General features: G+C 49.0%; 7 protein-coding genes across 7 annotated transcripts; 6 read left to right on the top strand and 1 right to left on the bottom strand.

Annotated features, from left to right (window-relative positions):
- On the top strand, positions 1-1002 carry L228DRAFT_267886 (TBP-domain-containing protein; the record flags this gene model as incomplete). The annotated part of the gene is made up of 4 exons (XM_018335044.1): positions 1-296; positions 355-442; positions 503-917; positions 986-1002. 4 exons carry the CDS (start codon positions 1-3, stop codon positions 1000-1002), a joined length of 816 nt encoding a protein of 271 aa, XP_018188040.1.
- A 958-nt stretch (positions 1003-1960) lies between these two features.
- On the bottom strand, positions 1961-3764 carry L228DRAFT_246783 (FAD dependent oxidoreductase). The gene is made up of 2 exons (XM_018332496.1): positions 3565-3764; positions 1961-3453 (listed from the first exon to the last, which is right to left on the bottom strand). Exons 1-2 carry the CDS (start codon positions 3620-3622, stop codon positions 2156-2158), a joined length of 1356 nt encoding a protein of 451 aa, XP_018188041.1. The 5' UTR covers positions 3623-3764; the 3' UTR covers positions 1961-2155.
- A 789-nt stretch (positions 3765-4553) lies between these two features.
- L228DRAFT_210633 (ubiquinone/menaquinone biosynthesis-related protein) lies at positions 4554-5339 on the top strand (the record flags this gene model as incomplete). Its single annotated transcript, XM_018329859.1, has 2 exons — positions 4554-4854; positions 4915-5339. The coding sequence occupies 2 exons, from the start codon at positions 4554-4556 to the stop codon at positions 5337-5339; spliced, it is 726 nt and encodes a 241-aa protein (XP_018188042.1).
- A 184-nt stretch (positions 5340-5523) lies between these two features.
- L228DRAFT_246786 (hypothetical protein) lies at positions 5524-5843 on the top strand. The gene has a single exon (XM_018332497.1). It carries the CDS (start codon positions 5641-5643, stop codon positions 5827-5829), a length of 189 nt encoding a protein of 62 aa, XP_018188043.1. The 5' UTR covers positions 5524-5640; the 3' UTR covers positions 5830-5843.
- Positions 5844-6304: 461 nt separating this feature from the next.
- On the top strand, positions 6305-7435 carry L228DRAFT_127110 (hypothetical protein). Its single transcript, XM_018329060.1, has one exon. The coding sequence runs from the start codon at positions 6779-6781 to the stop codon at positions 7346-7348; it is 570 nt and encodes a 189-aa protein (XP_018188044.1). The 5' UTR covers positions 6305-6778; the 3' UTR covers positions 7349-7435.
- Positions 7436-7784: 349 nt separating this feature from the next.
- On the top strand, positions 7785-9611 carry L228DRAFT_127112 (hypothetical protein). The gene is made up of 2 exons (XM_018329061.1): positions 7785-8288; positions 8370-9611. The coding sequence occupies exons 1-2, from the start codon at positions 7876-7878 to the stop codon at positions 9223-9225; spliced, it is 1269 nt and encodes a 422-aa protein (XP_018188045.1). The 5' UTR covers positions 7785-7875; the 3' UTR covers positions 9226-9611.
- A 699-nt stretch (positions 9612-10310) lies between these two features.
- Positions 10311-12998, top strand: L228DRAFT_246791 (electron transfer flavo protein ubiquinone oxidoreductase). Its single transcript, XM_018332498.1, has 3 exons — positions 10311-10821; positions 11024-12542; positions 12597-12998. The coding sequence occupies exons 1-3, from the start codon at positions 10491-10493 to the stop codon at positions 12694-12696; spliced, it is 1950 nt and encodes a 649-aa protein (XP_018188046.1). The 5' UTR covers positions 10311-10490; the 3' UTR covers positions 12697-12998.
- The last annotated feature ends 26 nt before the right edge of the window (positions 12999-13024 follow it).

The following is a 13024-nucleotide window of genomic DNA, read 5'->3' on the forward strand; positions in this document are numbered from 1 at the left end:
ATGGATACCCTTACTACTCATCCGTCGACTGCGCAACAGGCCAAGGCCTTCACTTCTCCTTCGTCGCTGTCCTTTCCTGGTGGCGCCGGCGACCTCACGCCGCCTTCCTCTGATAAAGATGGGCTGCACCAGATGAACGGTGCTGTGGGACAAATGAATGGAGTGAATGGTCATATGGGTGGTCAGCAGCAGCAGGGAGGAAATGCCACCGCGGCTGGCAACGGGGTGACTCCCGCGACTCCTGCCGCGACTCCTGGTGCCGGACAAGGCGTGAGTGGAATTGTTCCAACGTTACAGTGAGTATACTCCCTTGCCTCGTCGAGACTTCACGAGGCTTAACAAGCATGCTTCAAGAAACATCGTCGCTACGGTAAACCTTGACTGTCGCCTGGATCTCAAGACGATCGCTCTGCATGCGAGAAATGCAGAGTACAATCCAAAGGTATTGACGCACGCTGCTCCAGCTGCTCATTTACCCTGCTAAATTTACTTTTATTTCTAGCGTTTCGCGGCTGTCATCATGCGTATTCGGGAACCCAAGACCACCGCACTGATTTTCGCATCGGGCAAAATGGTTGTAACGGGTGCAAAGTCCGAGGATGATTCAAAGCTTGCATCGCGAAAATATGCTCGTATCATCCAGAAATTGGGGTTCAATGCCAAATTTACCGATTTCAAGATTCAGAATATTGTCGGCTCCTGCGACATCAAGTTCCCCATTCGTCTCGAAGGCTTGGCTAGTCGCCACCATCACTTCAGCTCTTATGAGCCTGAACTTTTCCCCGGTCTCATCTATCGCATGATCAAGCCGAAGATTGTACTCCTGATCTTCGTTAGCGGCAAGATTGTCCTGACCGGCGCAAAGGTGCGCGAGGAAATCTATCAAGCCTTCGAATTAATCTATCCGGTGTTGTCTGGTGAGCATAACATTTCCAGCTCTCTAACTTTAACCCAGACCTTTAGCGGCTAATACATGGTAAACCAGACTTTCGCAAAGTCTAAATGCCGCGATGGTGCCTTTTGAAAGCATGTTCAGTCTTGACTCTGGAATGCTCTTCCAAAGGCGTGTATCAACACTTCTTCACATGGCCATTGCCCTGTATTACTATATCTTCTCACGCCTTGATGATTTTTTTCGTTACACAACAATCGGCCGCTTCAACGTCCGAGCCTTTCAACTTTGACGACTGACAGTACATGCATAAAAAAGTCTCAGCCGTCGTTTCTCTTTTTATTGTTTGCTTGATCCTTCGATTTATTCACAAGTTGCATTTTCAGGGCGTTTTGCGGAGCGCGGTTTCGACTTTGATAAACGATCCCAATTCCCTTTATGGACCTAGGATTCACCAACCCCTTGAGACATGGTCTCTTTTCAAATTAGAAGGTCGCATATGCTGGCTTCTTATGGCGGTATGCGCGCTGGTCGATGGTTGCCGTCTAATACCTTTGTTTCGCCTTTGTTTCGTACCCGATTATTCTACTTCGCTAATGGCATCGAAGTCCCCTTAGCTGGGTGAATTCATGCCTTTTCTAACTTGCTCTGATCTCCGTTTGTGATTTGTGTGGGCAGCAGCCTCTGTCATCGCAGAAACGAAAACCCAGAAAGATTGTTATTGACATTGGGCTCTGAGGAGATTATGCTCTCTTATCGCATTAATCATCCTCCACTCTGAAGTTGCCTTCCTTGTAAGGCGACGTCAGATTGCCGTTGCTCGTTCATGCTTGCCACTGGCCTCATTCGGCGTAAATGCCATTGATCGGCTGCAGGACTTTTAGATAGCATATTAAATTGAATTCAATCAATTTACATTATATTGATGCCTTGCATAATGGAAGAGCATATTCGTGATCCCGAAAAACCAACCTTCTGCTCAAGCGCCCTCGAAAAACAAGAAATTTATACTTGTGAGGTCGAAGAACTGTAAAGCGATGTTCGAATAACGGATCTAATTCAAGATCTAGCAGGTATCATGTCTATGTGTCTAATCTATACACAATGCTCCAAGTTTATATATGCCTGAGACTTCCGCCTATACCCAGCCACGCTTCGTGAGAGAGCGTTTGATGTGTCGTAAAAAGAGCTTGCTGTAGGGCAAATGTTCCGAAGTATAAAAAGCGGAACAGATCCCATCGAATGCAGAGCAGAGATGCAAATCTATAATTTGCTCCGCGAAATGTCCCTTTGAGCCAATTCTTGGTCCAAGATCATATTCCTGGGGCCTGAACGGCTTCCATCCAGCGTCTCCAAAAGCCCGTCAACTGCGGCTGCTGGCCAACACCACTTGTCGGCAAAGTCAGTCGGCGTATGACCTTCGAGAGCAGCAACAATCTGGTCGCCCAATACAGGGAGAAATTTAAACCCATGACCGCTGTCGCCTGTAGCGACGAAGAGAGTATTGTTATACTCAGGGTGGAAATCAACGAGCCAGTCACCCTCTGGAGTATCCGAATACCAGCATATTCTAGTGCTCAGCCACTCACGGTCCCCAATACCAGGCACCATTTCCTGAAGAGCTTGTCTACAAGCCTGCTCGCCCTCATGGGGGATTTGTTGCGTTGGTACGTCCACAGTGGTACGTGGCAGACTCACATGGATGCTTGAGCCATCCTCCTTCTCCGGGTGCGGCACTTTTACGGGATTGCTGTAACCATAGCCATGACGAGCAACCTTGAGCAGGCAGTTACGCGGAGGAAAGATGAACATGCCAGTACTAAGATTAAGCAAGACAGGCATGTTTTGCAGCCTTTCCTGTTCCTCTGGCGTTAAGCGGACATAGGCTACGACCTGGCCAGTGGCTTGCACGCGGCCACGCAAATCAACCAATCGGCCAGACCACGCACCCGCGGTGAGTACGGTGAGCTCAGCAGTGATCGTCGACCCGTCGATCAGCTCGACTCCAGCAATCTCTTTTCCACTGCTCGTGCTACGCTGGAGTAATCGCTTCACCTCGCCCTTTCGGCACTCAACTCTGCCGGTGGCCTCAAGCTTCGACCGCGCATATCGCATCGCAGCCTCCGCATCAGCCCAACCACTGCTCCGATTGATGTACCCCCAGGATCCGCTGCCTCCACCGGATCCAAGCACATCTCGAATAGCTTCGGCGTCGCAGAGTTCCTCCACAAGCGGCTTCCCACTCGGCCCGTGAATGGCACCACCCGCCTCCTGTCGGACGTTCTCGAAACTATCCCGCACATAATCTTGGCAACGATCGTTACAAGTTAGAGCGAGGCCACTTTCAGAGTACCTCCCGTCTGCACCCCATTGTGTACTTCTCCATAGCTCTTGAGCTTTCCATCCAAGTCGAAAGTATGCTTCGCATGCGTAGTCTGGTCGAATGATACGTGAGGAATCAATGCTTGCGCCATCAGGCGCGGGAAAGGCACTGCGGTCTATCAGAGTAATTTTCGTGCCATTGTATTTGGGAACACTCGCAAGTGAAAGTGCCGTGGAAACTGGGTAATAATCTCAGCGTCTGTACAGTGATGATGTCTGTTTGGAGTAGAGTTGCGCTGTTTTCTCGGAAGATAAGGCATTGGGAGTTTAATTAAGGAGATTTGACTTACGGCCAAACACCCCCGAACCGACGATGAGAATTGAAGACGGAACGGTTTTCTTCGTCATTTCTTCTGCTCTGATGAAAATAATTGAGATTTGCCCTCACAAATGAAACCAGAAATGCTCTTTAAATGTCACACGATCAGTAAGATCGTCGAATTGCCAATCAATGGGCGTGTGTCATGGACACACATTCGGGAAAAAGGCGATAAGACCCTTTAGTGGCATTTCGGGACGGCGCCCAACTGTCCCGATTGTGAGATTACGTTAATGAAATTGAAACCTAGGCCACAGGTCTTTGAGCAATACCGTCTATAAACATTTTTCTAATGCGAAAAACTTGATGTTCTCATCAAAATGCTGGCCTTGGCCAAAAGAAAATTTCTACCGAAACAAATACTTTGAAAATTGCTCGTTACATTGTCTCACTGGCCGTCGGACTATCGACAATATTCTACTCCGTAATCTAGAGAGAAATTGAACTTTCCCAGAAAAGGCATAGACACAGTTTCAAGCGAACGGCGTGAGAGCTGTACGAGTAGAAAGATTATCAGGGTCCATTAGGAAACATCAACGTGCAACATTGACAAAAGTATCACTCTAAGCATTGACAACAACAACAACAACTTGTTCTTCCATGCCAGGTACATAAGTGTTCAAATAGTGTCAATTTGTCAAAGTATCAGAATCGATCATGCGCGGTTCAGCTTTGCTGCGTGCTGCAAAACCACGCAAATCCTTGACAGCTAAAGCCAATGCTCAATCTCGAAGTTTGCCCTACCAGTAAGAAAAACTGTTTCCTTCTGCTTTATTTCCCCAAAGGGAGGAAGCGGATTGGCGGTCTCTGCTCTTGCTGACATATTCTGCTAGACCTAAAATCTCAAAATCACCTCCGAGGACAGAGCCTCAGTCTGTCGCAAAGCCCAAGCCTTTCCGTAAAGGCCCGCTGATCATTGGTGGTATATTTGCATACGGGCTGGCATTCTATGGCTTTTCCATGTATAGCAATTACCAAAGAACGATCAAAGAAAACAAATTAAGAGTTGTTCCCGAGGACGTCTCCGATCGCTACAATGAGAGTGCGGAACACTTTGACAGCGATGTCGGCACCATTGAATGGATGATGGGTTTGCTCAAAATGAGAAAGAAGCTTGCAAAAGAAGCTGAGGGAGATGTTCTCGAGGTCTCAGTGGGGACTGGAAGGAACATTGAGTATTATTCTCTCGACAAATGCAAGAGCATCACCATGGTTGATCTAAGTCCTGAAATGGTTGAGATCGCAAGGAAGAAATTCAAAGGTTTATACCTTCTCCCCCCAATTATTGTCAGCATGGACTCTGTAGCTCACCTGCTTCCAGAGGCGCATCCAAGATATTCAAACGTCACATTCCGTACGCAGTCGGCAATGGTCCCTATTGACGCTCCGTCGCCGCAGGGATTCGATACCATTATCCAAACCATGGGACTTTGTTCAACGCCCGAGCCAGTTAAGCTCCTGGACAATTTGGGTCGTCTAGCTAACCAAGAACATGGAAGAATCCTTTTACTGGAACACGGCAAATCATATTACACGAAACTGAACGAGATCATGGATAATTTAGCACCAGCACATGCTGACAAGCACGGGTGCTGGTGGAATCGGGATATCGGGGCCATCATTGCAGAAAGTGGGTTGGAAGTTGTGTCAATTGACAGATATCATTTTGGCACCACGTGGAAGGTCGAGCTTCGGCCTAGACAAACGACATTGAAGTCGGACACGAAGGACAAAGGCTCCAAATAAGCGCCATCACATTTGATGTTTGTCAACATTCTGCCTGGACAGAGAACGGGAAGCTTACCCATTATGGTCAGGACGGGTATCCGGCTCATCTCAAACCTAAGTAACGTGACGCCGACAGCAAGCCGACGATGTTCAAAATTGGTCACTCACATTCATTTACTCTGAATCTGGACCGATCGCGGCATTTGGCATCCAAGCGTGTCTGCATCAAAAACGGCACTTATGCGAGTTATGCATTCCCCCGGCGCAGGGTAAGCTGCTTGGGATTATCACATTCATCTGTCGGGACTCAGATGCGCTAATGCTCATAAGTGCAGGGGTCCTGCATCTGTTTCGGCTAGCCTGGTCGCCCAGTGGACGACTTGTTTTTGTCCTTGTCAGCTTCACGGCGACCCTCCCCAGAAGAGCAACGCCGTCTGAAAATTTGCCTTCCACTCATTTGGGCCAAGGGTCAACAATCCGTGTTGGTTCCGAGAGCCGCTTGACGTAGCTTGGAAGGCATCCCTCGGCCATGAGGTCGGCCAAAAGCTAATCCAGCTGGAAAACAGTTCTATTTTAGCGGCGAAGAGAAAAAGGATTCGCCTCCGAAATCTAGAAGATGATTTGATTGGTTCTGAGGTTGGCCCGACTTGCCATTTGCCTTTTCGGATACTCAGCGTGCATGAGACTACAGTACTTCTACACAGCCAAAATCTCTACCTAAAATCTGGGGCATACGCGAACGGATGAATTCCATAAAGACGATGCTGTCGCATTGATGGGAGAATAAAAAAATTTCTGGGAGAGTCCATTTTTGTTTCAAAAGTCATTATAAAAAAAGGAAAGGAGAGAGAAAAAAAAAGAAAGAAAGCCTGGTGCCGACTGACCGCAATTTAAAAAGAAAAAAGAAAAAGAAAAAGAAAAAAGAAAATCCGAAATTTGTGGATGATGCCGCGTTGTCAAGGAGCATTCATTTTCGACAAAACTATTTAAGCCCTTCTCGACCATTCATCCCTGGTAAAGTCTACGAGCGTGGATCACTTTTTTATTTGCCCCGTTTTGACGGCGGAATCCACTCGGCGCTCTGCTGCTGGCCTTAGTGGAGAAGTAACACCGTCAACTTTTTTATGAGAAAACGCCGCGCCATACCGAAAAAAGGATGGGCGCAGAGTCTGGGCGAAAACAGTGCGGATCCGCGATACATCATGGATGCCTGCTTGGGGATTGATGCGCAGTGCTAACGGCGGTGCTAGTCTCTAGCGGTGCTTTGCCGGGCCATGCGTTAGATTGTCTTAGGGCGGATGTTCTTCTTCCACAGATCGCCCAAAATACCTACTCTGATACAAGGTTGGACAAGACGCCGCATGTCACTCTTTTGAGGCAGCAAGGAGCTGCCGCGTGTCGTGGCTCGTCTTATACGATGCTTCTCACAACAGTACCTTTTGGTTTCTTCGGTGATAATGATCTGGGAGATCCCAGCCATCGCCAACCCTTGCATATCCTTCTCAGTTTCTTTCTTTGTGCAGCAAGGCCCCCTGCTCATCCCCCCGATTGAAAACTTTCCCCCTTTTCTGTCGTTGATTCGCGAGTGGCCAAAACATTGTAGACGCTTGATGCCGCCGAACCGGGTCCGATCCCCTTTTTTTCTTGTCTCCCGCTTTCCTGGTGCTGCTAAACTCTGCTGTTGGAAGTGTGTCGTATGTGTGTGTGTCTGTGTGGGCGACCCCCCTTCCCCGTCATCACTATCATCATCATCATCAGCTCTCCCTTTTGTCGTCGGTAGGCATCCATCAACCCTCTGCCTCCCTTCTCACATCGTCCCCCTCCCTCTCTTTATTTTTTTACTTTTTCGTTTTACTTTACCACCAAGCCTTGACGGAAACCCGCCACACTTGCTCATTCCCCCGCTTCTTCAGTGCTCGCCTTTTTTTTTTTTTTTTGCAGCGAACAATCATCTTCTACTTTTTCACCCTCTCCTATTTTTCATTTTCGTGCTGCTTTGCTGCTCTGGCGGATCTCGTCGCGGATAAAATCCATCCTGCTGGGAATTTGGAGTGGTCCCGATCTTTTTTGGCTATTACGTTTTTAGGCTACCTAGGCTACCTAGGCTACCCAGCCGCTACGTTTGCATTACATTACATTACCTCCCCCATCGAGCAGCCACCGGCCCTTCTTGCGGGTCGTCTATCCTCGCTTTTCCCAACTACAGTACCCATCTTACCCATTCGCCTCTCGCCTCTCGCCTCGCCTCACAACGGAGTAGGGAGCCGCCTCCCTTCTCGCTGGGCTCTCTTTTCGGCATCTGCATTCCACGCACACTCCCTGTCGGCTCGTGCGACCGTTCGAGCCTTTCACTTCTCCAAAACTTCCCCATTTCTCGATTGTCTTTTAGACATTTGTCCGGGAAACCGCCAACCTCTCGAGGCTGTCAAAACAAGCACCACTTCGTCGACAATATTTTTGGTGCTTCTCAACGATTGTCGCATAATTTTGACAGTGCGAACAACTCCCCGATTCGCATCTCAACCGACTATCATCGCGCTCGAAATTCCACGAAATGCCGTACAATACCAGAAGAAAGTCGCTCTCGTTGCCTTTGCTCGGCATCCAGCTCCCACACGCTTCTCGAAGTACGGCACATCGCTCACCGCCCGACACTACGTCGCATGAGCAACCTCCGTCGAAGAAAGTCAAGCGATCGCATACACCGGCATCACCTCCCCCTTCGGTTTCTGAACCCGCTGCGAATGGCGCGACGAAAGTCGCAGCATCAAAGAGCGCTGGCCGTTCTTATGAGCAGACGCCACCACCATCGCCGGGCGTTGCAGAAGTGTCAAAGATAGACACAGAAGGCATAAATGATGATATAGTGAAAGGGGTTATAGAACAGCTAGAAAAGACTGGAAATCGGCCTCACCTCGTCAAAGAGCTTGCTGCAATCCTGTCTACCACGCTTCCAGTTGTAGAAAGGTGAGTCTGAACGGGATAGTGCCCGCTGTCGCGTGCTCACCCAGCTCAGAAAGGATGCTGACATGATCTCTCCCTTTACAGCTCCGCGAATCCCGCCGCAATCATCACATCTCGACTCACGAGTTACCTTCGTCGACCCTGGACTGCGCTTTCGCCTTGTCCCGTGGGCAAAATCCTAACCGCCACCCACCCCCGCCGCATCTACTTCCACCTTACTACGAGCACGCCACAACCCATCCCCGAACTCTATGACGCTCTCAATCACACCTCTGGAGTGATTTCTCCATCACTCACTTCCGCATCTGCCGACGAAGAAGATGAACACGAGGCACGAATGCGCGTCACCCTCTCACCATCTCCTGAAGTCGATCTGTCGTCTCCGGAGCTAGATGATGAGGATATGCCTCCGACTCCCACAGGCTCTTTCACCGGTCGAAGTGCCCCCGGAAGAGGCAATCATCACTCAATTAATATCGCCCATAATCATCGTGCGGCGAGTCCGCCATTGGAAGGCGATGAGAAGGAGTTTACACAGACCGCAAGCTCGATGCGAAAACGAAGTCTGAGCCAGGAAGACAAACCGACCGAAGAAGTGCGCCCGAGTACCGAGGATGAGGAAGCCCTTCTGGAGACCGAAGAGAATGCGGATCAGCAAAATAGCGATGCTGCGGCAACGCTTTTTGGCCATAGCCACGTTGAGCCTATGCATTTGACGTTTAGCAGTCCTGGTTCTCGAATCAGCAGTTTCCATGTGTTTACCTCGACCAGAAAGCTTGCCAACGACTCGCTGGACGGTATGGAGGTCGACATCAAGGTTGATCCTGAAGGAGCATCGTCCATTCCTGGGGACCACAGCTTGGGCATGTGGGATGGGGACATGCGAAATCCCGAAAACGTGGAATTGGACGAGCTCGATGATCTTTTCGGCGCATACTGAAGAAATATGCTCAATCCCTTTTCTGTTTATTTTGTTTATGAGTCGGAGAAGAACTGGTAGATGGACTCTTTCTTGCATATTTTGCCATATATTTTCTTCCGTCGCGGAATCTCTTCTCGCTCCTCGCCACTTTTTTTCCCTTGGTCGTTCTTTTTCTAGCCGATCTTTTCTGGCACTCTCTTCGCCCTTTTCAAAATTTCTGGCGCATTCGTTCTCCCCTGCAACGATGTTTTCACGCATGTCGGGGAGCCTTCGTTAATGGCGTTACCATTTCCACTGGTTGGAGTTGGACCTGTTCGACGCAACTGATATATCTTTTATTTAATGGCCCACACAACTCTACTCGGATCTCTCCTTCCTTTCGTCAATCATGTATTTTTAGGCAACATACCACTTTCATGTGATCAATCACTTAAGATCACCATTTCTCCTAGGATTCTTTCTTGCTACTGCTTCCATCGATGATCTCCTTTCGTGGAGACTCTGTGAATAACAGCCACCAATCATCCCAGCAAATCAGAGAAACGGTCGGATTTTTCACAAAACTATCGACAATGGTTCAATCCATTTGAGAGCGAAGACTGCCGTCTGTGAAATGTGGGTACTGATGCGATGAGCAAGCTATGCTGTGACGTATGCAATTGGCAAGATTGTAAAGGACAAGAGCAATTGTTGGTTAATTTGTTGATGTTATTGCACATATGCTCTATGTTGATCGCATCACATGTGAATGAAGTGAAGGGATATAGTTGAAAGCAGTCAATTGCGCCAGATGTCGATTGGATTCAAATATATTGAGCTTTCCAATAAAGAGAAGCCAGTATTAAAGTCATATACGGTCATGCATCAGCGCAATCCTCAGGCAACTTTATTGTGCCACGGTGTGACTTGTGGCCTCAGGTTGTCAGATGAGGCTGTCGATGGAATAACCAGCCAATGTCAAGCAAATGTGATTGGCTAAAGGGGATTGGATTATCATTTGCGACCCCTCTCATTGGCCCAGGGCAATTCTCGGCTGTGCGTTCATGGGGTTTTCCCATGTCTTTAGTGACGTGCTAGTTAATCAAGTTCCTTCAGGCGCAAAGAAATCTAAACGCCTCCGGCCCGGTCTTCGAATATGTTTACTCGAGTCCTCTAGACTTTTGACTCGATTATTCCTCCTCCATTCACATTGTCAAACTTGGATCTGAACTACTCCTCCTAATCCACAGCTCAGTCCGCCTCGAGTGGCTCGAGGAGAAATTATTTTCGCGCCGATAACCATCATGGCTACCAAATCAGTGTCTCCCTTGGCGGTCCGGAGATCCGTCTCTCCCTTGGTGCTTCGCCGGGCTCTTTCTTCTACATCTTCACCTTCGTTTTCTACGAGATCGCTGCAGGCGGCGACGACAGCTGGAAAATCGACGGATAATGTTATTTTCAATTCAAGTGGCGCGCGTCGTTCTGCGCTGGCTGGACGATGCTCTACCTATGCATCTCGATTGCAAAGATTTTCGACAACAGCAAGGACGAAGCTTGCCGCCGAAGACGAATCATTTGACTATAGGCAACTGGAACGCGAAAGTGATCAGGTTGATGTCTGCATTGTCGGCGGAGGTGAGCTTTGATTTACCCGTATTTGCAAAAACTCACTACGGCTGCCCCGCCTCCTCACATTAAAATGTTTCTTGCCATCAACCTGCCCTAGTCATTATTGCCATACTGCGCAATATCTCTGTATGATCATGCATTGTCGCAAAGGAAATACTTGAATTTCTTGAAATGATGTTTTGCTCACGCTTTTTTTTTCTTCTGGCAGGGCCTGCCGGTCTCAGCGCTGCGATCCGTCTGAAGCAACTCGCAAACGAAGCGGGCAACGAAGAATTCCGCGTACTTGTTCTTGAGAAGGCCGGCGAGATTGGCGACCACATCGTATCTGGAAACGTGATAGAACCTTCAGCAGTCAATGAGCTGTTACCCGATTGGAACTCCCCGGAGAATGAGAACCGTTTTACTGAGGCAACTCCAGTATCCGAGGACAAGTTGAGGTTCCTTACCAAGACCATGTCTTCATGGATCCCGTCGCCGCCGCAGATGAAGAACCATGGTAATTTTATCATCAGTCTGAATCAATTCACAAAGTGGCTTGGAGAAAGGGCGGAGGAGCTGGGTGTCGAAGTCTACCCCGGATTCGCGGCTTCGGAGGTGCTATATGAACCCGACGGCTCCGTAAAGGGTGTTGCCACCAATGACATGGGTGTTTCGAGGGAAGGAAAGCCCAAGGACAACTTTGAGCGGGGAATGGAGTTCCACGCTCGGGTCACATTTTTCGCCGAAGGCTGCCATGGAAGTCTTTCCAAGCAGGTTATTAAAAAGTTTGACCTGCGCCGGGATAGCGAGCCGCAAACGTACGGTCTTGGAATTAAGGAGGTTTGGGAAGTGCAGCCGGAAAAGCATCAAAAAGGTCTGGTTGTCCATACCATGGGTTATCCGCTGCCCTCCGACACCTACGGAGGCGGTTGGATGTATCACTTTGGCGACAATCTCGTCAGCCTTGGTCTCGTCGTTGGACTCGACTATCCCAACCCATGGCTCGCCCCGTACGGTGAATTCCAGAAGATGAAGCACCACCCGTTCTATACCTCTGTTCTTGAAGGCGGCAAGTGCATCTCGTATGGTGCCAGGGCTCTGAACGAGGGAGGATTCCAATCCATTCCCAAGTGCGCCTTCCCTGGAGGAGCTCTTATTGGCGACACTGCTGGCTTCTTGAACGTGCCAAAGATTAAAGGAACGCACAGCGCCATGCGATCGGGCATGCTTGCCGCCGAGGCCGCTTATTCCGCGCTGACGAACACGGACGCTGGCACTGTCTTCCTCTTTGACTACGAAGAGAAGCTGCGAAACTCATCCATCTGGAAGGAACTCAAGGAGGTTCGCAACATTCGCCCGTCGTTCCATTCTCCGCTCGGCCTTTGGGGCGGCATGGCTTACTCTGGTCTTGATTCACTCGTCCTCAAGGGCCGAGTGCCGTGGACGTTTAAGCACGGCAGTGGAGACTACGCCGCTACGAAACTGGCCGATCAGTGCCAGAAGATTGAGTATCCCAAGCCAGACGGAAAGATCAGCTTCGACATCCTCACCAGCGTTAGCCGGACGGGCACGAACCACATGGAAGACCAGCCCGTACACTTGCAAGTGAAGGACTGGGACAAGCACGCCGAGCTCGAATGGCCCAAGTACAAGGGCGTGGAGAACCGATTCTGCCCGGCCGGAGTGTATGAATACATTGAGGATGAGACCAAAGACGTTGGCGTTCGCTTCCAAATTAACTCGCAAAAGTAAGTGTCTCTCCATACACTTTCACATGATCGTTTTGTTCTAACAGGGATTAGCTGCATTCATTGCAAGACTTGCGATATCAAGGTCCCTGACCAGGACATCAACTGGACGACCCCTCAAGGAGGCGAAGGTCCCAAGTATGTCCTCACGTAAAAGGGAAAAAATATTTCCATGAATTATATTCTCAACGAATTTTGGTTTCTCCTTTGGACGGTGGTGCGAGCAAGCGTTCATCCCTGCGTGCATGTTCTTTTCTTTCATACATTTGCGTTCTATCCTGAATTTACTCTGCTGCACTGGGCCGGTTTCATGCGAGCGAGAAAAGTATTTTGAATTATGATTTGGGATTGAATTGAATGTACATGTATAACTATTTCCCTTATATCTACGTATACGAGATACCATCTTCAACAGAATCAAACCTCTGTTTAGCTTATGATAGCCAATCTTGACACATTCCTATAGTTAACTGTAGACTTAT

Source organism: Xylona heveae (assembly GCF_001619985.1).
Source record: "Xylona heveae TC161 unplaced genomic scaffold L228scaffold_5, whole genome shotgun sequence".
Lineage (NCBI taxonomy): Eukaryota > Fungi > Ascomycota > Xylonomycetes > Xylonales > Xylonaceae > Xylona > Xylona heveae.